General features: G+C 42.5%; 1 protein-coding gene across 1 annotated transcript in view; it reads left to right on the plus strand.

Moving 5' to 3' along the window:
- LOC122815968 (zinc finger protein 705F-like) overlaps nt 1-17,605 on the plus strand; it is a 230,604-nt gene that overhangs the window by 141,926 nt on the left and 71,073 nt on the right. The window contains exon 2 of the mRNA XM_044088852.1: nt 4,963-5,089. Within this exon, the coding sequence (XP_043944787.1) occupies nt 4,963-5,089 (127 nt within the window). The remainder of the gene's footprint in view (nt 1-4,962; nt 5,090-17,605) is intronic.

Raw genomic sequence — 17,605 nt, forward strand, 5'->3', positions numbered from 1 at the left:
GGTGAGATGAGCGAGAGAGAATGGGCTGTAAGACTGGAAGCTGGGCCTAAAAGGTAGCATCTTGAGCATCTCCATATTTAAATGCACAGTGCTGCACCTAGGGGCTGAAAACCAACCTGGGCAGTTTCATAGTAGAAAGTGAAAGTTTAGTAACAGAAGCAAAACTGATTAAATTCTGGGATAGACTTATGTGTAGGGGTGGGGTGGAATCTGTGGAGACTGTAAGATGAGATTGTCCCTCTTACTGAGCAGCCATTGAACTGCATTTGCAGTTCTGGAAGTATTTTACTGAAAAGGATGTCACAATGCTGGAAAAAGTGAGGGGAAGGTGGCTAGGATGTTGCATGTAACATAGGGGATAACGTATGCAATTGAGGGTGCTGAACCCTTTCCACTCTGAGAACGGGAGGAATATGGATCCGCTGCATCTGCTCACATACCATTTAGTTGCATAACTGTCGGCTGGATGTTCACTTCCTGATTCAAGAGTTTGCAGTCGTTTGACTTCTTCAGATTTAATCGGTTTGGAAATGTGGAAGTAGTGTGGCAGCAGTAACGGCTGTAAGAAAACACACACGTTTGCTTGTCTTGCGTTTTTTCAGGGGCGTTATTTACGTTTTAGCTTTATACGAGTGAAAGTAAACAGTTTGGATGAACTGAAACAATTTAGCCACTGAAATGAAAGATGGTGCTTATATCTACTAAACTATTTTCAAGATCTGCAGGCTTCTTTAGATCAGTGTTCATGCCAGAATGACAGTATTTAACTATATTTCTTAACTCCTTATAGCCGAGTGACTCCTCCAGGCATTTATGCAGTTAACTCCTCCTGACGCTTCTAGGCATAAAATATTCCTTGTTGACATTTGCATTAACAATTCCAAAACCTTGCTACATACAGAGTATCAGAAGATTTCATCTTAAAGCACACATGATGGCAAACACAGTTGCATTGATACCGGACCCATGTCTAATGCAGTTAGAGATATGAATATTGTGTACTGTTTATTTGTGTTGTAATCATTTTCATATTTCTGTAAATCAGAATTCACGTAACAGAAACTGCACAGCCTGATCTAAAAGCTGACAGCTGTACGAAGAAAATTCTACTGGCAGTACGCGTCTTACTTGAAAGGTTACTGAGATATAATATGTTGGCACAAAATTACAAAGAGAATATTCACTGCCTTTATTTTGGCTTATAAAATTTAGTTTCATGTATCAAACTAAATGAATGCCACTAATGTAAAGATTAATTTATCCCGAGTAGTTTGCCATCCATTTACAGTTTTCCAGAAATACTTGTAGTTCCAGAGATATGAATATTTATTTGAATTGAGGAGTTAATGTACCTGTCAGGCTGTGTTGGGAATTGGTACGGATCATGCTTCTTCCTTGCAGTCTATGTACTAGGTTTGTTCTCTTACCTTCTGTTACTATATATGCACTTAAATCCTTTGCCCCTTTTCCATACTTTATCATCCCATTGAATTTTATGTTTTGTTGGATTATTGGATTGTGTGTGTGTTTGTGTGTGTGTGTATCTGTGCATGCGTGCTTGTATGTACATACATATATTTATAGATGGGTATGTTGCTATTTTTTTCACATTTTGGAAGCGTTAACAAATTTTTGTTGCTATTTTTTTTTACCTTGTTGGTCCTTTACGTGATTTTTATTTCAGTTTGACTGCAGACAGTCACAATACCAGCAGTTGATGCGAGTGTAGTATTACAACAGGAATTTGCTCAGAAAAACTCCTCCTCATCACTGACACTGACTTCCACACGCACCTCTCCTTCTTCTTCTTCTTCTTCTTTCAGCTGCTCCTGTTAGGGGTTGCCACAGCAGATGAACTGTTTCCATTTCTTCCTGTCCTCTGCATCTTGCTCTGTCACACCAACCATCTGCTTGTCCTCTCACCACATCCATAAAACCTGTCTTAGGCCTTCCTCTTTTCCTGTTACCTGGTAGCTTCATCCTTAGCATCTTTTTCCCAATATACTCTGCATCCCTCCTCAGCACATGTCCAAACCAACGTAATCTTGCCTCTCTGGCTTTGTCTCCAAACCTTCCATCCTGGGCTGACCCTCTAATATACTTATTCCTAATCGTGTCCATCCTCGTCCGTCTCCAACCCGTATAACATAGCTGGTCTCAATACCCTCTTGTAGACCTTCCCTTTCATTCTTACTGGTAACCGTCTGTCACAAATCACTCCTGACACTCTTCTCCACCCACTCCATCCTGCCTGTGTCTTTACAACCCCCACAAACATTCCTCTTCTCATCCACTTAATCTGTTGAAGTTCAGAAGCCCAGCACCTGGGTGAAAGTGCTGATCATTCTCACCTTGGTCCATGACCAGGCCACATCATTTTTTTTCGGGTGCTAGCGTCACTTCCCATGGCTTTTGCCATTTATTATTTCTCACCCCAGGCTAACTGTTGTCCCTCCCCTTCACCACCAGCCTGACTGCCAGTTGCATCCCACTTTTGAGTGTAGGTGTGGAAAGTTATTTTTTATTGTAACTGTTGGAATGTAACCCAAGCTTAACACTGTTCAGTTAAGAAACCGTTATTGTAGCATTAACACTGATTGATTGGAAGTTTACAGTTCTTGAAAGTAGTTTAGTAGAGGGGAACACTTCTCTTCACTTTGCTGGCTAATAAATTTTTATTTTAGCTTGTATGAGTTTTCTTTTTATTTGTATATTGATCTAGCTACCTGAGGGTTACTAAAACAAAGTTGAGGGCTGTCTGCCATTGCATAGTTTGTGAGTAACAGATTAAACGAAGACTGATTGAATGCCTGAAGCTGATCAGTGATGTGTGCCATTTTAAATTAATAAAGTATGAAATCTTAATATACCATATAAATATGTAACGCATGGTGGGAGAGTTGGGTTCTTACAGCAGTAGTGGGTACGATCTATAGCAGCAGTAGAAATGTGAACATTAAAATAAATGAGAGAGATTACTGAAGTGTAAACGCACTTCTAGGCCTTACCATCATCCGTTTGTTGTTGCCTTTGTTAAACTTTTGTACACTAAAAGAAGGATAACTTTATTTTGGATCACGTGATAATGTGTCTCCCTTTAGACTCCTTTCTAGCAGAACGGTAATGCATAGTATGCTGGGAGGTACAACGTGGATCTGAGTGACCTCATCTAGACAGGTGTTGACGGAGGAAGGCCCATCATTTAGATGGGCATCATGGGTGGTTTGAGAGTTTTTCTACTTATGGCCCTATCCTACCATGCTGTCAACCAAGGAGAGGCATGGCTGGATTAAGTGGGTATCCCCTCACTTCCACAAGAGATGTTCCCCTGAAGAAGTCCTGCCCATTCCCTACAAATAGCAAGTGGGAGCTTCCCTGGTCTCCACCAAGGAGATCTCACCAACTGTGTATGCAGCCCTCACCACCTCAAGGAAGGTGATTGGGATATTCTTTTTCCTGTGTGGCTCTTCCAATGCTGAGATCACCTCTTAAACCTCGGTTGCCTGGGTCACACTGAAGGACTCAGCCCATCAGTGTCACTCTGCCAGGCTATATGAAGTGTACAAACTTGGTTTTATTTCCCTTATCTATTTATTTGACCATTACTATGGTACTGCCTATTACTGCTTATTATCACTGCTGTGAAATGGATATTTTCTCTTAAAAGGGTATTCATTTATTGCCTGTGCCCTCTTGGCTTCTGTTAGTCTTGACTTGCATTCATTGTGCAGTACATCATTTCCCATTGTGCCTTGCTGCTTGCCCTCTGACATCACATTTGTAGGTGCTTTCTTTGTAGCTTGCAGTTGTATTGCATGTCTTGTGTGCAACTTACTTTTTATCACAGCTTGTCCGGAGCTGGCTGATTACATTACATAATGTTTATGCGTTTTTTACTCTCCTGACACAGATCTTCATCCTTTTGACATTTGACCTTCATAGGGTGTATGCATACACTACTTTGCATGTCACACTTGTCAGCTTTGAGGAGCAGAGTTGTTGAGCAGCACAGTGTGCTGTATTAACATGTCCACAAAAAGGGCGTTTGCTGATTCACCTTGCAGTCAGGCTACCCAATTGTTTATCATGTTTTTTCTTTCCAGTCATGAGTACAGTTACAATGCAGGTTGCTATGGCAACACCATACAGTTCTGGCTGGCAGTGTACGTGTTGTTATTGTTCTTTATATAGTTTTATTACTGCTAAATGGTGGTGGTGCGGTAGCGTTGTTGCCTCGTAGCAAGACGTTGTCCTGTTTAATTCTCAGAGCGTCTTCTGTGTGGAGGCATACATGAATGGGGCGTGCCTTCCTTGAAGGTTGTGCGTCAGGGCTGGTAACCCGGTACGTACAAAAACCACTACCAATCATTAGCGGACCAGAGTTCCGCTGTGGCGACCCCTAACCGGGAAAAGCCGAAAGACACAAACAAACAAACTGCTGAATGGTTTGTGATGGTTGTATTTCCCACAACACAACACACACACAGACACACACACACACACACACACACACACACACACACACACACACTCTCTGTACTCCATATTTCACTAGACATTTACACACATACCATTGTGTAATGAACTAGTCCATGCTTCAGACATATTCTAGCAGTGCTTACTGCCAAATTTTGCACCTGTCATTTTACATGTGCACAGCATTACCACATTAGTATTGGCACATCTGGGCAGTGCTACATCCTTGTTCTGCAAGTGTTAGATTCAGTTTTGTTTAAAACTTAGTCTCCAGGACTCGGTGACATACATGGCTGTTTTCTGTTACTTCTGTGAGAATCACAGGATTTTATTTAAACTGTAGCTGTAAATAGAATTGTTAAGGGCAAAATGAGAGTACATTGATGCAAGTTAAATAATAAAGATTATCAGGTTTTAAATTGTTATAAAGTTTCTGATTCACTTGCATATAGATGCCAAGAAACAATAAATCCCTTGTACTTTCAGCTTCCAGAAAGATTTGAAGACGTTGCCATCGATTTTTCAAGGGAAGAATGGAAGCTGTTAACCAAGCCTGATAAAGAACTGCATAAGGAGGTTATGGTACAGAATTATGAGCATATGGTTTCAGTAGGTAAGAACAAATCATATTGGGGCTGAACAGGAAGTTATGGTACAGAACTAAGTGTATAGTGTCAGTAGGTAAGGAGGAATCCTATCAGAGCTGCACAGGAAGTGGGAGTAGTGAGCATTTTTCCATCTCTGAAATTGTAATTTTATTAGCCATTTTGGGCTGATTTCTACTCCTTTCAACTTTCTGGCTTAAAAACGCGTGTATGTGCTCGTTTTTCGCATCATGCAGCACCATGGGGCTGCAGTAAAACTATTCCAGGTGCCAGAAAGTCTGCTCTTCCAATTTTGCCTTAGAACTAGCTGGTGTCTCAGTAATAGCACTAAAATCTGAACCCATGTGACTAGCACTTGCTGTAGAACCTGCTGGAAAGCACTAGGAAGCCTTAAACTGATACAAGCACTCAGCTGTCCTTGTTAATAAGGAGAAATTAATTGTAGGCACTAAACAGCCTGTAATTGCAAAGTACATTGCAAAGGTAAGGGAAAACAACTCTTGTACTTTACAAAAAAGCATCTAAACAGGTATGTCAGAGGGTCAGCTTCTGGTGATTTTTCTTTCCACCTGGTGAGACAGTTGCTGCATTGCCCCATTATGCCCAGATTCAAGTACACGGGCAACCCTCTCCTCCTACCACCCAATGCTACAACCTGCGAGAGATGCACTTACATAGCCAAACTGGAAGCAAACTCTCTCCAGCCAAGATTGTGCTAGACAGTCGTGTCAAGAGGAGAAGGTTAACATCTGCACTACACCTCAAGCAACACATAGCCCTTCAAAACCCTCACCATCAGCACCCACACATAGCAACACTAAACCCACATATGCGGAGGCCGTTAACATTAACATGCCCAAGCAACAAGGACCTCTGAAGCTAAAACGCAAACACCAGTCACAACCAAAGTGACACATAGCTCACAACATCAGTGTGCCACCCAACAACAGACCCTAAGGCAAGATAACATACCCAACACTTTAGTCATAGGTGACTGTATAGTCAGGCACACTGATGTCCCACTCACCAGACTGAGCAAGGAGAAAATTACATTCAACTGCCTGTCGGGTGCCAGGATCCGCCACATAACTCATGCACTCAAGTCATTCCACAGGTACAAATATGACTCATTGTCCATGTTGGATTGAATGACTTGAGACTTACCTCCCTGGACTACATGAAAAGAGACCTGGAAGAGCTCTCAGATCATGTGGCCCAGGCAGGTATGACCCTAGCCCTGAGTAGTATCCTGCCTTTGCCCAGAATACCACAGTATAAAGTCAAAATGATTGACTTCAGCAATTGGCTAAGCTTCTGGTGTCATTCAAAGGGGATCCAGTATCTGTCTGCCTGGGATGACATAATCGACAAACTATGATGTTTTGCCAGAGATGGTCTGCATCTGTGTTTTTCTTGGACTGGACTATTTACCTCTGTCCACCCAAGCGTATTTTTCTTATTATACACTTCAAAGCAGTGTGTCCCATATTAAGTTCCCTGATATACTCACACATCCAAAACCTTCTGAGAAAGTCCAACACAGATTTCCAATGGTCTATCTTTCCCAAAATAAATGCAGAAATACTGCCACCAATCAGATGGTCTTCATGGCCTTCAAAAGGGGTGTCCAGTTATAAAAATTAATTATCAAAATAAAGGGATAGCTATGATCAGAACAGCCAAGCCCTTAGGGTGATCTGGGGAGTATCAAAGAGGTAAGAAGCACTCTAATCTATAAAGAAAAATACTGGTTTCCAGCCACAGTGTAAAATAATTAAAACATTTAATTAAAAATGATTACAGAATTGAAAATCAATAACTCTCAGTAGAAATTATAATTCAGTCACCAGAAATGTAACTCAAACTGCAGGATAGGAATCCATTCTTCAAGAAAAAACTCTGTCTAAATAAACTTTCCTGATCTAACTAAAGAGTACTGTCCCTGATCTAATCTATATAATATAATAACAAGGCCAAAGCAAGCTTACAGTTTTCTTGGCGAGTTCTCTTCTTCTGGTGTCAACTGCTCAGTACTTGACAAAACTGCACAGCTTCACAGTCTCATCTGTCTTTTTAGCAGTTTCAGCCATCTCAGCTGTCTAATTTCAAAATATAACAGCTTAAACAATCAGCTGTTCTCTTGGTAACGAGGAACATTCCAATGGAATCACTCACTACTCAGCTGATTCTCCACAGTTTGTACTTTAGAATGTCATTCTCAAACATGTGCTGTTCGAAGTGTAACATTCTGTTTAAACAGAAATAACTCAATATTTTAAACTTATTTACATTTTCACAATCAGGCATGATGGCATACAATACAGGTTCATCTGAGAATATGCACAAATCTCTTGCCATACACATGCTAACACAAATGACAGTGTTTTCAGTTTCTTCACAGCCCCCTTTTGGAAAAATGTTACGCATGGGAAAACTATTCATAGAGATTTCTCTACACCTGATTAAATGAATAAAATTAATAAAAATGTAATTTAAATGTTAAGAGGTGTAGTTCAGAAATTAAACTTAATTGGGAGCATAATATGCTGCCCAAAACTACATAATTATTGGAAAGAAAGTGAACATTTTACTGAAATTATTTGATCTGATAATTTTCATTTGTCTAGAAGTGTGGTTCTTTATAATAATTCTTTTCCAAAGATAATTAAAAAAAGAGTATTCATTTTTCTGGATCATTTTGGTTAATTCCATGAAAACTATTACCAGAAAGTGGATGAATTCACAATCTCCAACTTTAACTGACTTTCTTATATTTTAATAGTAATTCATGTTAACAAATTCAATTTAAATGAGGTTTAGGGAGTAATGTCTTATTTTAATTCTGTTCTAAGTTAGGAAGTATATTATGTAAATTACATTATTAAAATATAAATTTTATTTTGTGGAGGCCCTTTGCACAAAGGAAACTACAGTTCACTTCAGTCACATACATTGGTATTGACCAAGTGAATTGTAACCATGTATAAATGTGTATGTATATACATATATGTAAGTATCTATACTTAGACACACACACACACACACACACACACACACACACACACACACACACACACACACACACACACACACACACACACACTGTTCTAGAATCCTGTAGAACCCAGATCACTTTCCACTCTTCAGTATTCTTGGACTGGATGTTGTAACGTTTGCATTTTTATGACATTATCTTGAAAGTCATGTAAACCCTAATACAGTGATAGTTCCGTACTTGTTGGTTTCATAAATCAAACTCATCTGCATTTCTTTTTGTGGATATTTTAATGTCTCATGGATGTTCATTGTGCATACAGCTGCAGTCATAACAGATGGGTTCTCCTGCCGTCAGGCGAGTCCTCGGTCGGCCGAATTCCAAAGTCTAGGTCCGGCGTTGGTTGTCGTCGCTTCTTCCCTGACGTCAGTGCGACGGGTATAAAAGAACCAGCCGACGACATTTTCTTCAGTTTTTCTTGCCGCGCGGTGCCCGAAGCAGAAGCAGTTCGCAAGTGCCGGTCGGCCAGCTCCTGAGATTACGAAAAATTTGGAAAACCGAAGTCTTCTTAAAAGCTAAGTACCCCGTTGGGGAAACTTTTCTTGCCTCAGACCGATGTCAGACAAAGTCAATAATTGTATTTCTTGTGTGAAGCAATTACCGCATAAGGATTTCCATTCCCTCTATACCTTGTTTAGGCCCAATCCACAACGTCTCGGTCTGTCACTGTTGTGCTACATTCAACAAACGCACTATTAAGTGTCGGGCGGAGTTCTCCCAGCATTTTTTTGGGAAAGCATTTAACTATACCATGTCGTCGGATACTCCGACACCGGTTTTGTCTAAAGAACGCAAAGACAAGGACCGACACTCGAGGTCCGCGGCCTCTACCGACACTACGCCAAAGCCGACTACACGTGGTCCAGTTCTCAGTGAGGCGCCTACGCAGCCCCTGACTACCGATGACACATCTTTGGCGGTGTCTCCTGTACCCGAGGTCGCAGGCTCCTTGGCCCACACCCCGACTACAGACACCGAAGCCACTCTTGGCGTTAAAACACAGAATGTGGACAGGTCCACCTCCACTCAAGGTGTCTTCAGACCTTCCTCTTTCTCCATCAAGGCTTTCACCAAGTCTAAAGCAACCATGCACCCTAAGAGACCAGTTACACAGGGCCCATCTCCAGGCCCCATGCCTAAGAGACAGATGCTTAAAATGGCTGAGAACTTAATTACTCTAATCAGAGGTTCTCTGCCACCTCCGGACAAAAGGCCCAGAGTGGAGGAAGATTCCCCCTCCTCTGATCAGGGATCCATTATTTCAGAACACTCTGATGATCAGGAACAGGCTTACTCCCCTTTTGAAGACTCTGATGCAGAGGAGTCTATTCCTTCTGTATCCCCCCCTGAGGATTTCTCATTTGGGGAAACTTTGCATACCTTAAGGGAACACTTTCACTGGGAAGGCCAGGATTATTCAGATTCCAAGAAAAGGCTCTGGGAATTTCTTTTGCTATCCCAACACAGGCCTCTGGCTATACCTCCTGTCTTGGACATCCTAGATGATGTTTACTCGGAGGCCTGCCTTAACCCGGACTCTCTACCTCCAGCTCCAGTTAAGCCTGACGGGTACTACAGGGTTCCTGACTCACACCAATTTCTTTACAAAAGCCATGCTGCTGACCTAGAAACCCTCTCACAGGGACCCAAGGGAGTTAAGGCTTCCATTGCCAAAAATCCATTGCCTTCCGAGAGAGATTCCAGATCCTTAGAAAGGTGGGATAAAAAGGTATATACCTCGGCTACCTTAACCATGAGGGCCTTAAACTGTCAGTTTCATATGCTAAAATGCCAACAGTTTCTATTATCTCAATTGAAAAGTAAAATGTCACAACCTGAACAACCAGACTTGAAGGAGTTGCAGGATTTGATGCATAGGGCAGAACAAGTGGGTAAACATACCTTACAATGTGGTTTTGATGCTCTAGAGGCCTCATGTAGAGCTGCTGTTACAGGCTCAGTCATACGCAGGCATGCTTGGCTCAAGGAGCAAACCTTGCCTGATCATGTCAAAGCTAAATTACTAGACGCCCCCCTTCAAAAGGATGCACTATTTGGAGCAAATGCTGAGGAAGTATTACGGAAAATGGAGGAAAAAGCTAAATCAATGCAAACTGTGAAAGAATTTCTGCAAGTTCAACCCCCACGTTTTAGTAGAAATTGGCCTTCCAAATACTGGTCCTTTCCTGCCACGGACAGACCCCAAAGAGGCAGATACAGGCGCCCGAGGGGCAGAGGACAACCACAAGGATCGTACAGAGGCAGACAATGGCAAGCTCCTACACAAAGAGGTAGTGAGGACAACGCACAATCTTTCAGAAAGCAAACCCAATGACTTTCCCCTTTGCAGGCCAACCAGGTCTCAAATGGCAGCCCCCTTAGGAGGAAAGCTGGCACTATTCTCAAAAAATTGACATGTTGTCACAAAGGACAAATGGATCATGGACATTATAAACAGAGGCTACAAATTCCACTTTCATACCCTTCCAAAAATGAGAGGCATGCCAAAACTGCCACACAATCAATGGGCAGAGGCACAAAAGCAAATTTCAGATCTTATAAACATGAAAGCTATTCAAGAGGTACCTACACACGAACAAGGTCAAGGTTTTTATTCCAGGCTATTTCTGGTGCCAAGGAAGGGAAAAGATTGGAGACCTATTTTGGATCTTTCCATCCTAAACACATTCCTACTCGTACCAAAATTCAAGATGCTCACTGTACAGCAACATCTTCCCATGCTGGGCAAGGAGTCTTGGCTGGTAACATTGGACCTCAAGGAGGCATACCTGCATGTCCCAATCAGACAAAATTGCAGAAGATACCTCAGATTTCTTGCAGGTTAAACCCATTATCAATTCTCTGCATTGCCCTTTGGCTTATCTACTGCACCCAGAGTATTCACGAAATGCCTGGCATCAGTAATTGCCTACTGCAGACTTCAAGGGATACAAATATATCCCTATTTGGACGACTGCCTGATCCAAGCGGACAGCAAGCACATTCTTCTGAAACATCTGGCTTATGTAATAATGTTATTAAACTCTCTGGGATACAGTCAACAAAGAGAAATCAAGGCTAATACCCTCTCGGAATATAATTTTCCTGGGTGCCAATTTGGACACAAACATCCAGATGGCCTACCTCACGCCAGAGAAACAGGGGCAACTAATTCAATATTTCAGAACACTGGCAGATTGCACCAGGCTGACTGCAAGGAAAATCCTGCAGGCTCTGGGATTCATGGCATCTTGCATCTTGCTAATCCCATGTGCAAAGTTGCATATGAGAAAACTACAATGGTACCTAAAAAACATATGGTCTCAACACAGCCACAGTTTGGAAACAATAATGCCACTACTTCCATGTCTGCAAAAGGAATTTCTGTGGTGGGCTCAAGCATGTCAAACACAGGTCTTCCATTCAGCAAGCCTCAAGCAAATCAAGTCATCACAACAGACGCCTCGGACTATGCCTGGGGGGGCGCACATGACAGACCGGTGCATTCAGGGCAAATGGTCCCAAAAAGAAAAGCACCTTCACATCAATCAAAAAGAAATGCTAGCAGTAATAAATGCTATTATAGCTTTCAAGGACCTTCTACAACCAGGTCAACTATTGATAAGAACGGACAACACCACGGTTATGTGGTACATAAACAAGCAGGGAGGAACACATTCCTATCCCCTATGCAGACTGGCCATATCACTTTGGAACATGGCCATGGACTTACAAATGGAACTACAAGCACAGTACTTGCCAGGCAAGGAAAACACGCTGGCAGACAACCTAAGCAGGAATATGACAGATCCACACGAATGGATGTTGCATCCAAAAGTTTTTACAGAAATAATCCAAGAATGGGGAAGGCCAGACATAGATCTCTTTGCCTCCCACAAAAATCATCAATTGACAAAATTCTGCTCAAGGACCTTCCACCTAAAGGCCTGGAGAGTGGACGCTCTCACTTTCAGCTGGACATCAATGACAGTTTATGCCTTCCCACCTCTTCCTCTGCTGCCCAAAGTCCTATTGAAGACCAGAGCAGACAGACCAAAGATGATCCTCATTGCTCCGGACTGGCCAAGGCAGCACTGGTACCCATTCCTGAGGAGCCTGACTCATTCCCCACCATGGACCCTGCCTCTAATGCCTCTTCTTCTGACTCAGCACAGCTTCAAAACTCTTCACAGTCAGCTAAAAACACTCAATCTAGCCGCATGGAAGATTCCTTAGCATCACAGCAGGCCCTACTCTCCAAGGAGGTGCAGGATGTCATTTTGGAGGCCAGAAGGCCATCAACTAGAAAAGCTTACTCCGCAAAATGGAAACGTTTTTGTGTCTGGAATGAGAAAAAGGGCCAGAACCCTGGAAAACTGAATTTACCTCAAATACTACAATATTTGGCTGAACTGCTAAGCAGTGGACTTTCGTTCTCCTCCATCAAAATCCATGCCTCAGCCATTTCTGCAGAATACAACGCTGATCCTCCTTTATTCTCTCACCCTCTTTTAAGACAGTTCCTCAGAGGGGCTAAGAATTTAAGACCTCCAAGGAAACAACCAATACCTGCTTGGGATCTAAATTTCATTCTGGAAAAACTGACTTTGCCTCCTTTTGAGCCAGCTGCTTCATCAGATTTGCAATATTTGTCCTGGAAAACAGCTTTCCTTCTGGCTATCACTTTAGTTCATGGAGTTTCAGAACTACAGGCCCTCATGGCGGTCCAGCCTTTTATCATCTTCCATCAAGACAGAGTTTCCTTACGAACCAACCCGTCCTTTATGCCTAAAGTGGTATCCAGGGTAGCTTTAAATCAGGCCATACATTTACCTACTTTTTATCCCAATCCTCAAAACAAAGGGGAGAGATTAGTACATTCCTTGGACATCCACAGGCAACTGCGTTATTATTTGGACAGAACAAAACCTTTCAGAAAATCAGAACAGCTATTTGTGGCCTATGCGGTAGGAGCTCAAGGAATGCCAATTTCCAAGCATCCAATCTCAAAATGGATAGCCCACTGCATACGCTTTTGCTATTCCTTTCATGGCAAAACTGTTCCTACAGGCATTAGAACTCATTCCATCAGGGCCACAGCCACCTCTGCAGCCTTTCTCAGAGGAGTTCCTACCAAGGATATCTTGGAAGCAGCCACTTGGAGTTCTGTGCATACCTTCTCCAAACACTACAACCTAAAATTATACTCCAAATCTAGAGCAGGCTTTGCCACTGCAGTTTTGCAGGGCATTTTGGTTCCTCCTAGTTCCACCTAGTGCCTACCACCCCTTTCTTAGCTTTGGGATTCTACCCATCTGTTATGACTGCAGCTGTATGCATGATGAACATAGTACAGTTTTGTACCTACCATAAATGTAGATGTTCGAGTGCTAATACAGCTGCAGTCCAGATTTCCTTCCCCTCTAGGGGTATTCTTTTATGGTGTATTTGCTTGCAACTACCGTTTTTTTTTATTATATTGCATTGCATTACTTCATAATTTTATGTATTGCCTTCCTTCTGGGGGCACCTGACATCTGGGGCAAGAAAAACTGAAGTAAATGGCGTCGGCTGGTTCTTTTATACCCCTGTCGCACTGACGTCAGGGAAGAAGCGACGACAACCGACGCCGGACCCAGACTTTGGAATTCGGCCGACCGAGGACCCGCCTGACGGCAGGAGAACCCATCTGTTATGACTGCAGCTGTATTAGCACTCGAACATCTACATTTATGGTAGGTACAAAACTGTACTTTATCTCAACCACAATTTGTTCAACTATCCGTTTTAATTATCTCACTATTAATTTCTGTAGAACCTGGCTCTGTATATTCTATCTTGATTCTACTGTAATTTATAATTTAATTTGCTGCTTCTTTCTATCCGTTACCAGATATTGCCCTGAGACAACGTAATTCCAAAAACCACTAGCTTGGCTTCTCCACTGTTCCGTTATTCCACTATTATTCTTTTATTACCCTCATATTGTTTGACTTAAATACAGGTGGAATACAACACTTTTCATCTCAAATAATAATCTGATCTCATTCCTAACGTAATACCCTCCAGGCCATGTTCAGCCATGGGCACAATTCCTTCCAAGGGATGACCATATGGTCACATAATATCCAGAAATTCACACACTGCTATTAACTGTATATCATGCAAGAGTCCAAAACATATTGGCAGTCCACTTGCCACCTGTAACGTACCCTTGCATTCATCAAAGCATTTGCCATGTCCACCTGTCATCATACCAGCAGGAGGTAAGGCATAATTCAGTAGGCTTAATTATATGTGAATGTAGCATTAGTGGAGTAAATAGCCAGAAAACTTACCTCTCACTTTTTATATAGCACTTTTAAAGTATTAATCGTCAGACCATAGACTACTGCCTCAACCAAGGACAGCTAAAACTCTTGTTGACCTAAAGAGAACTGCATAGTCAGCCATGCTTAGCCCTAGCAGTATCAGGTGAGTAAGTTGTACATTTCTAGACATCATATAAAATCCAAATGTAATCATAGCCTGTCTTCTCATACTAATAGTGTATTACATTACTACTGTTGTCATCCTCATTACTAGCCTGCCTTCTCCTACTAATAGTGCATTACACTACTACCGCTGTCATCCTCATTACTAGCCTGCCTTCTCCTACTAATAGTGCATTACACTACTACCGTTGCCATCCTCATTACTAGCCTGCCTTCTCCTACTAATAGTGCATTACACTACTACCGTTGTCATCCTCATTACTAGCCTGCCTTCTCCTACTAATAGTGCATTACACTACAGACGTTGTCATCCTTATTGCTAGCCTGCCTTGTCCTGCTAATAGTGCAGTACACTACTACCGTTGTCATCCTCATTACTAGCCTGCCTTCTCCTACTAATAGTGCAGTACACTACATACGTTGTCATCCTCATTACTAGCCTGCCTTCTCCTACTAATAGTGCATTACACTACTACCATTGTCATCCTCATTATTTAATTAATTCAGCAAGTGTGCCTCTCTCAATTTGTTTTTCATTAATTGTATCCATTCCAAAATATTCTGATAACCTGAAAGAAAGTTGTAACTATTCCATATGTTGTATTTTAAGTGCAAATCACCATTCTGCCCCCTTTTCCCCTTTTTATTTTTATTTTATTTTTATTTCATTTTATACATGTGGTCACCACCTCTCGATTTAGAACCACTCTGCCACCACCTGAATGTTGCAGACCTTCCCTCATGCAGTTTGTTCATCCACCCATCTCTTGCCTGGATGTCTGTCTCCTCTTGCCTTCTTTCAGTCTCTCCCAAAAAGTTTTTGCCACCTCATTTTCTGCTTTTGTGCATGTGAGACTAAACCACTGTGACCTGTCCTCCTTGACCTTTTTTCCAACTGGGGCTACTTTGGCCTTCATTTTGCTGTCCTCGTTTTTCCTGTGTGCCACAGTCTGCATCCTGCCACCCTTTTCAGGCACTGCACCGCCACCTCCCAGCTGCTGTGCCTTCAGTGCCCAGGCTTGTGTGCCATACAGGGGCTCTGGTTTCCTCACGGTGTTGTACACCCTACATTTCGGCTTCTTTGGCGTTTTTGTGTTACTACTCCTGCTATTCTCTAGTAGTTGGTTGTAACACCTTTGATTCAAAGTTTGACGTCATCATTCAGGCTTCCATTCTTAACCTCCTGTAGTAGATAATTTATGTTGTTAATCTCTTCCACTTTCCCCTGCTGTCTCATTTTAAAACTTCTGATTTCCCAAATTTCCTGCCATGAGTGTATCTGTATTCGGTTTCATCATGTATGCCCTCAGTTTTGCATTCCAGTCCTCTGTCATTTGCTGAAATCAGAATCTGTTTGTAGTGCTGTTGCTGGAGCTTTGCTGATCTGCCCCATCTGACCTGTTTACTCATATAGTCCATCGGCATGAGTAGCAGTGGATTTAGAGCTGGACCTTGAGGCACACCAGTCCTACTGAGAGCCTATCTGTCAACCCACTGCTTATATTTGTCATCGGGTCCTTGTACATAGCCTGTACTCATTTTAAATGTTTCTGAGACTTCAAGCCATTGCAGGACTGTTCAAATCACCTTTATGGAAACTTGTGTTGTACTTTACTCACGTCTAGGAATGCCTAGTTGGGCTCTGTCTTCATTTCCATCTCCTTGTCCATCATCTGTCTCAGCACAAAGATTGGTTCAGTTGTACTGCACCCTAATATGAATCCAGACTGTTCCCCTCTGTCTTTTTTTTATACTGTTCTGTGTGTTTGCTTATTGATCATCCTGCCCTTTTTATGCACTGCTGCAGGGATTTGATTTCCCCAAACTACCTGGAGTTTTGAATATGTCCTTGTTCTTTGTACACTGGCACTAAAATGCTTATTGTACAGATGTTCATCATGTTTCACTGTTGCAGTCATTACTCTTGGGTTATCCTGCTGGCAGGCTACCCGCAGTCTGCCTGAATTCCAAAGTCTTGGTTCGGCGTCGGTTGCTGTCGCCTCTTCCCTGACGTCAGTGTGCCAGAGGTATAAATGATGCAGCCGACACCATTTTCTTCAGTCTTTCTTGCCGCGCGGTGCCCGAAGCAAAAGCAGTTTGCAAGTGCCGGTCGGCCGACTCGTGAGATTTTCGTGTTCGAATTTCAGGTCCGAAGTTTTCATTTAAAGCTAAGTACCCCGTTGGGGAAACTTTTTTCTTGCTCCAGACCAATGTCAGAAAAAGTTAATAATTGTATTTCTTGTGGGAAGCAAATACCTCATAAGGACTTCCATTCTTATTGTATTCCTTGCCTAGGCCCTGATCACGACATTGCTAATTGTAGGTTTTGTGCTAGATTTAACCAACATACTATTAAGCGTCGGCACGATTTTGCATTTCACTACTTTGGCTGAAGATTTAATTACACAGTGTCGTCGGATAGCCATCTGGCTACCGCAATTCACAAAAAGCGCAAGGAAAAGGACAGGCATCCGAGGTCTAAAACTGATGAGGCTTCTTCTAAGCCAGTCGCCGGTTCGCTGGTTCTCAGTGAGGCGCTTTCGCAGCTCCTGACGCCTGCTACCTCAGAGCCGCAGGCCGCTTCCGACTCCCACGTGGAGCCGACTAGGCCGCAGGAAACTCAAGGTACTGGACACTTGGAAAATATCCCTTCAGATGGGTCCGGAGCCGCTGAGCAGGCATCTGCTTCTGAGGGTGTTTTCAGGCCTACACAGTTGTATGTAAAACTGACTTCAGCTTCAAAGGCAAAGACTAAAGCTCCACTAAAGACAAAGAAACAAGTACAGCAATCCCATGGACAGGCCTCCATGCCTAAAAAACAGATGCTCAAAATGGCCGAAGACCTAATTACTTTGATCAGGGGTTCCCATCCCCCTCCTGATAGGCGTAGGCAAGAGACGGAATATGAATCTTCAGATCAGGTTTCCATTTCCTCTGATTCCTGAACATGAATACTCTCTTCCTCCTTATGAGGA

This window comes from Protopterus annectens, chromosome 11.part0, assembly GCF_019279795.1.
Source record: "Protopterus annectens isolate FY-2018-M chromosome 11.part0, PAN1.0, whole genome shotgun sequence".
Classification (NCBI taxonomy): domain Eukaryota; kingdom Metazoa; phylum Chordata; order Ceratodontiformes; family Protopteridae; genus Protopterus; species Protopterus annectens.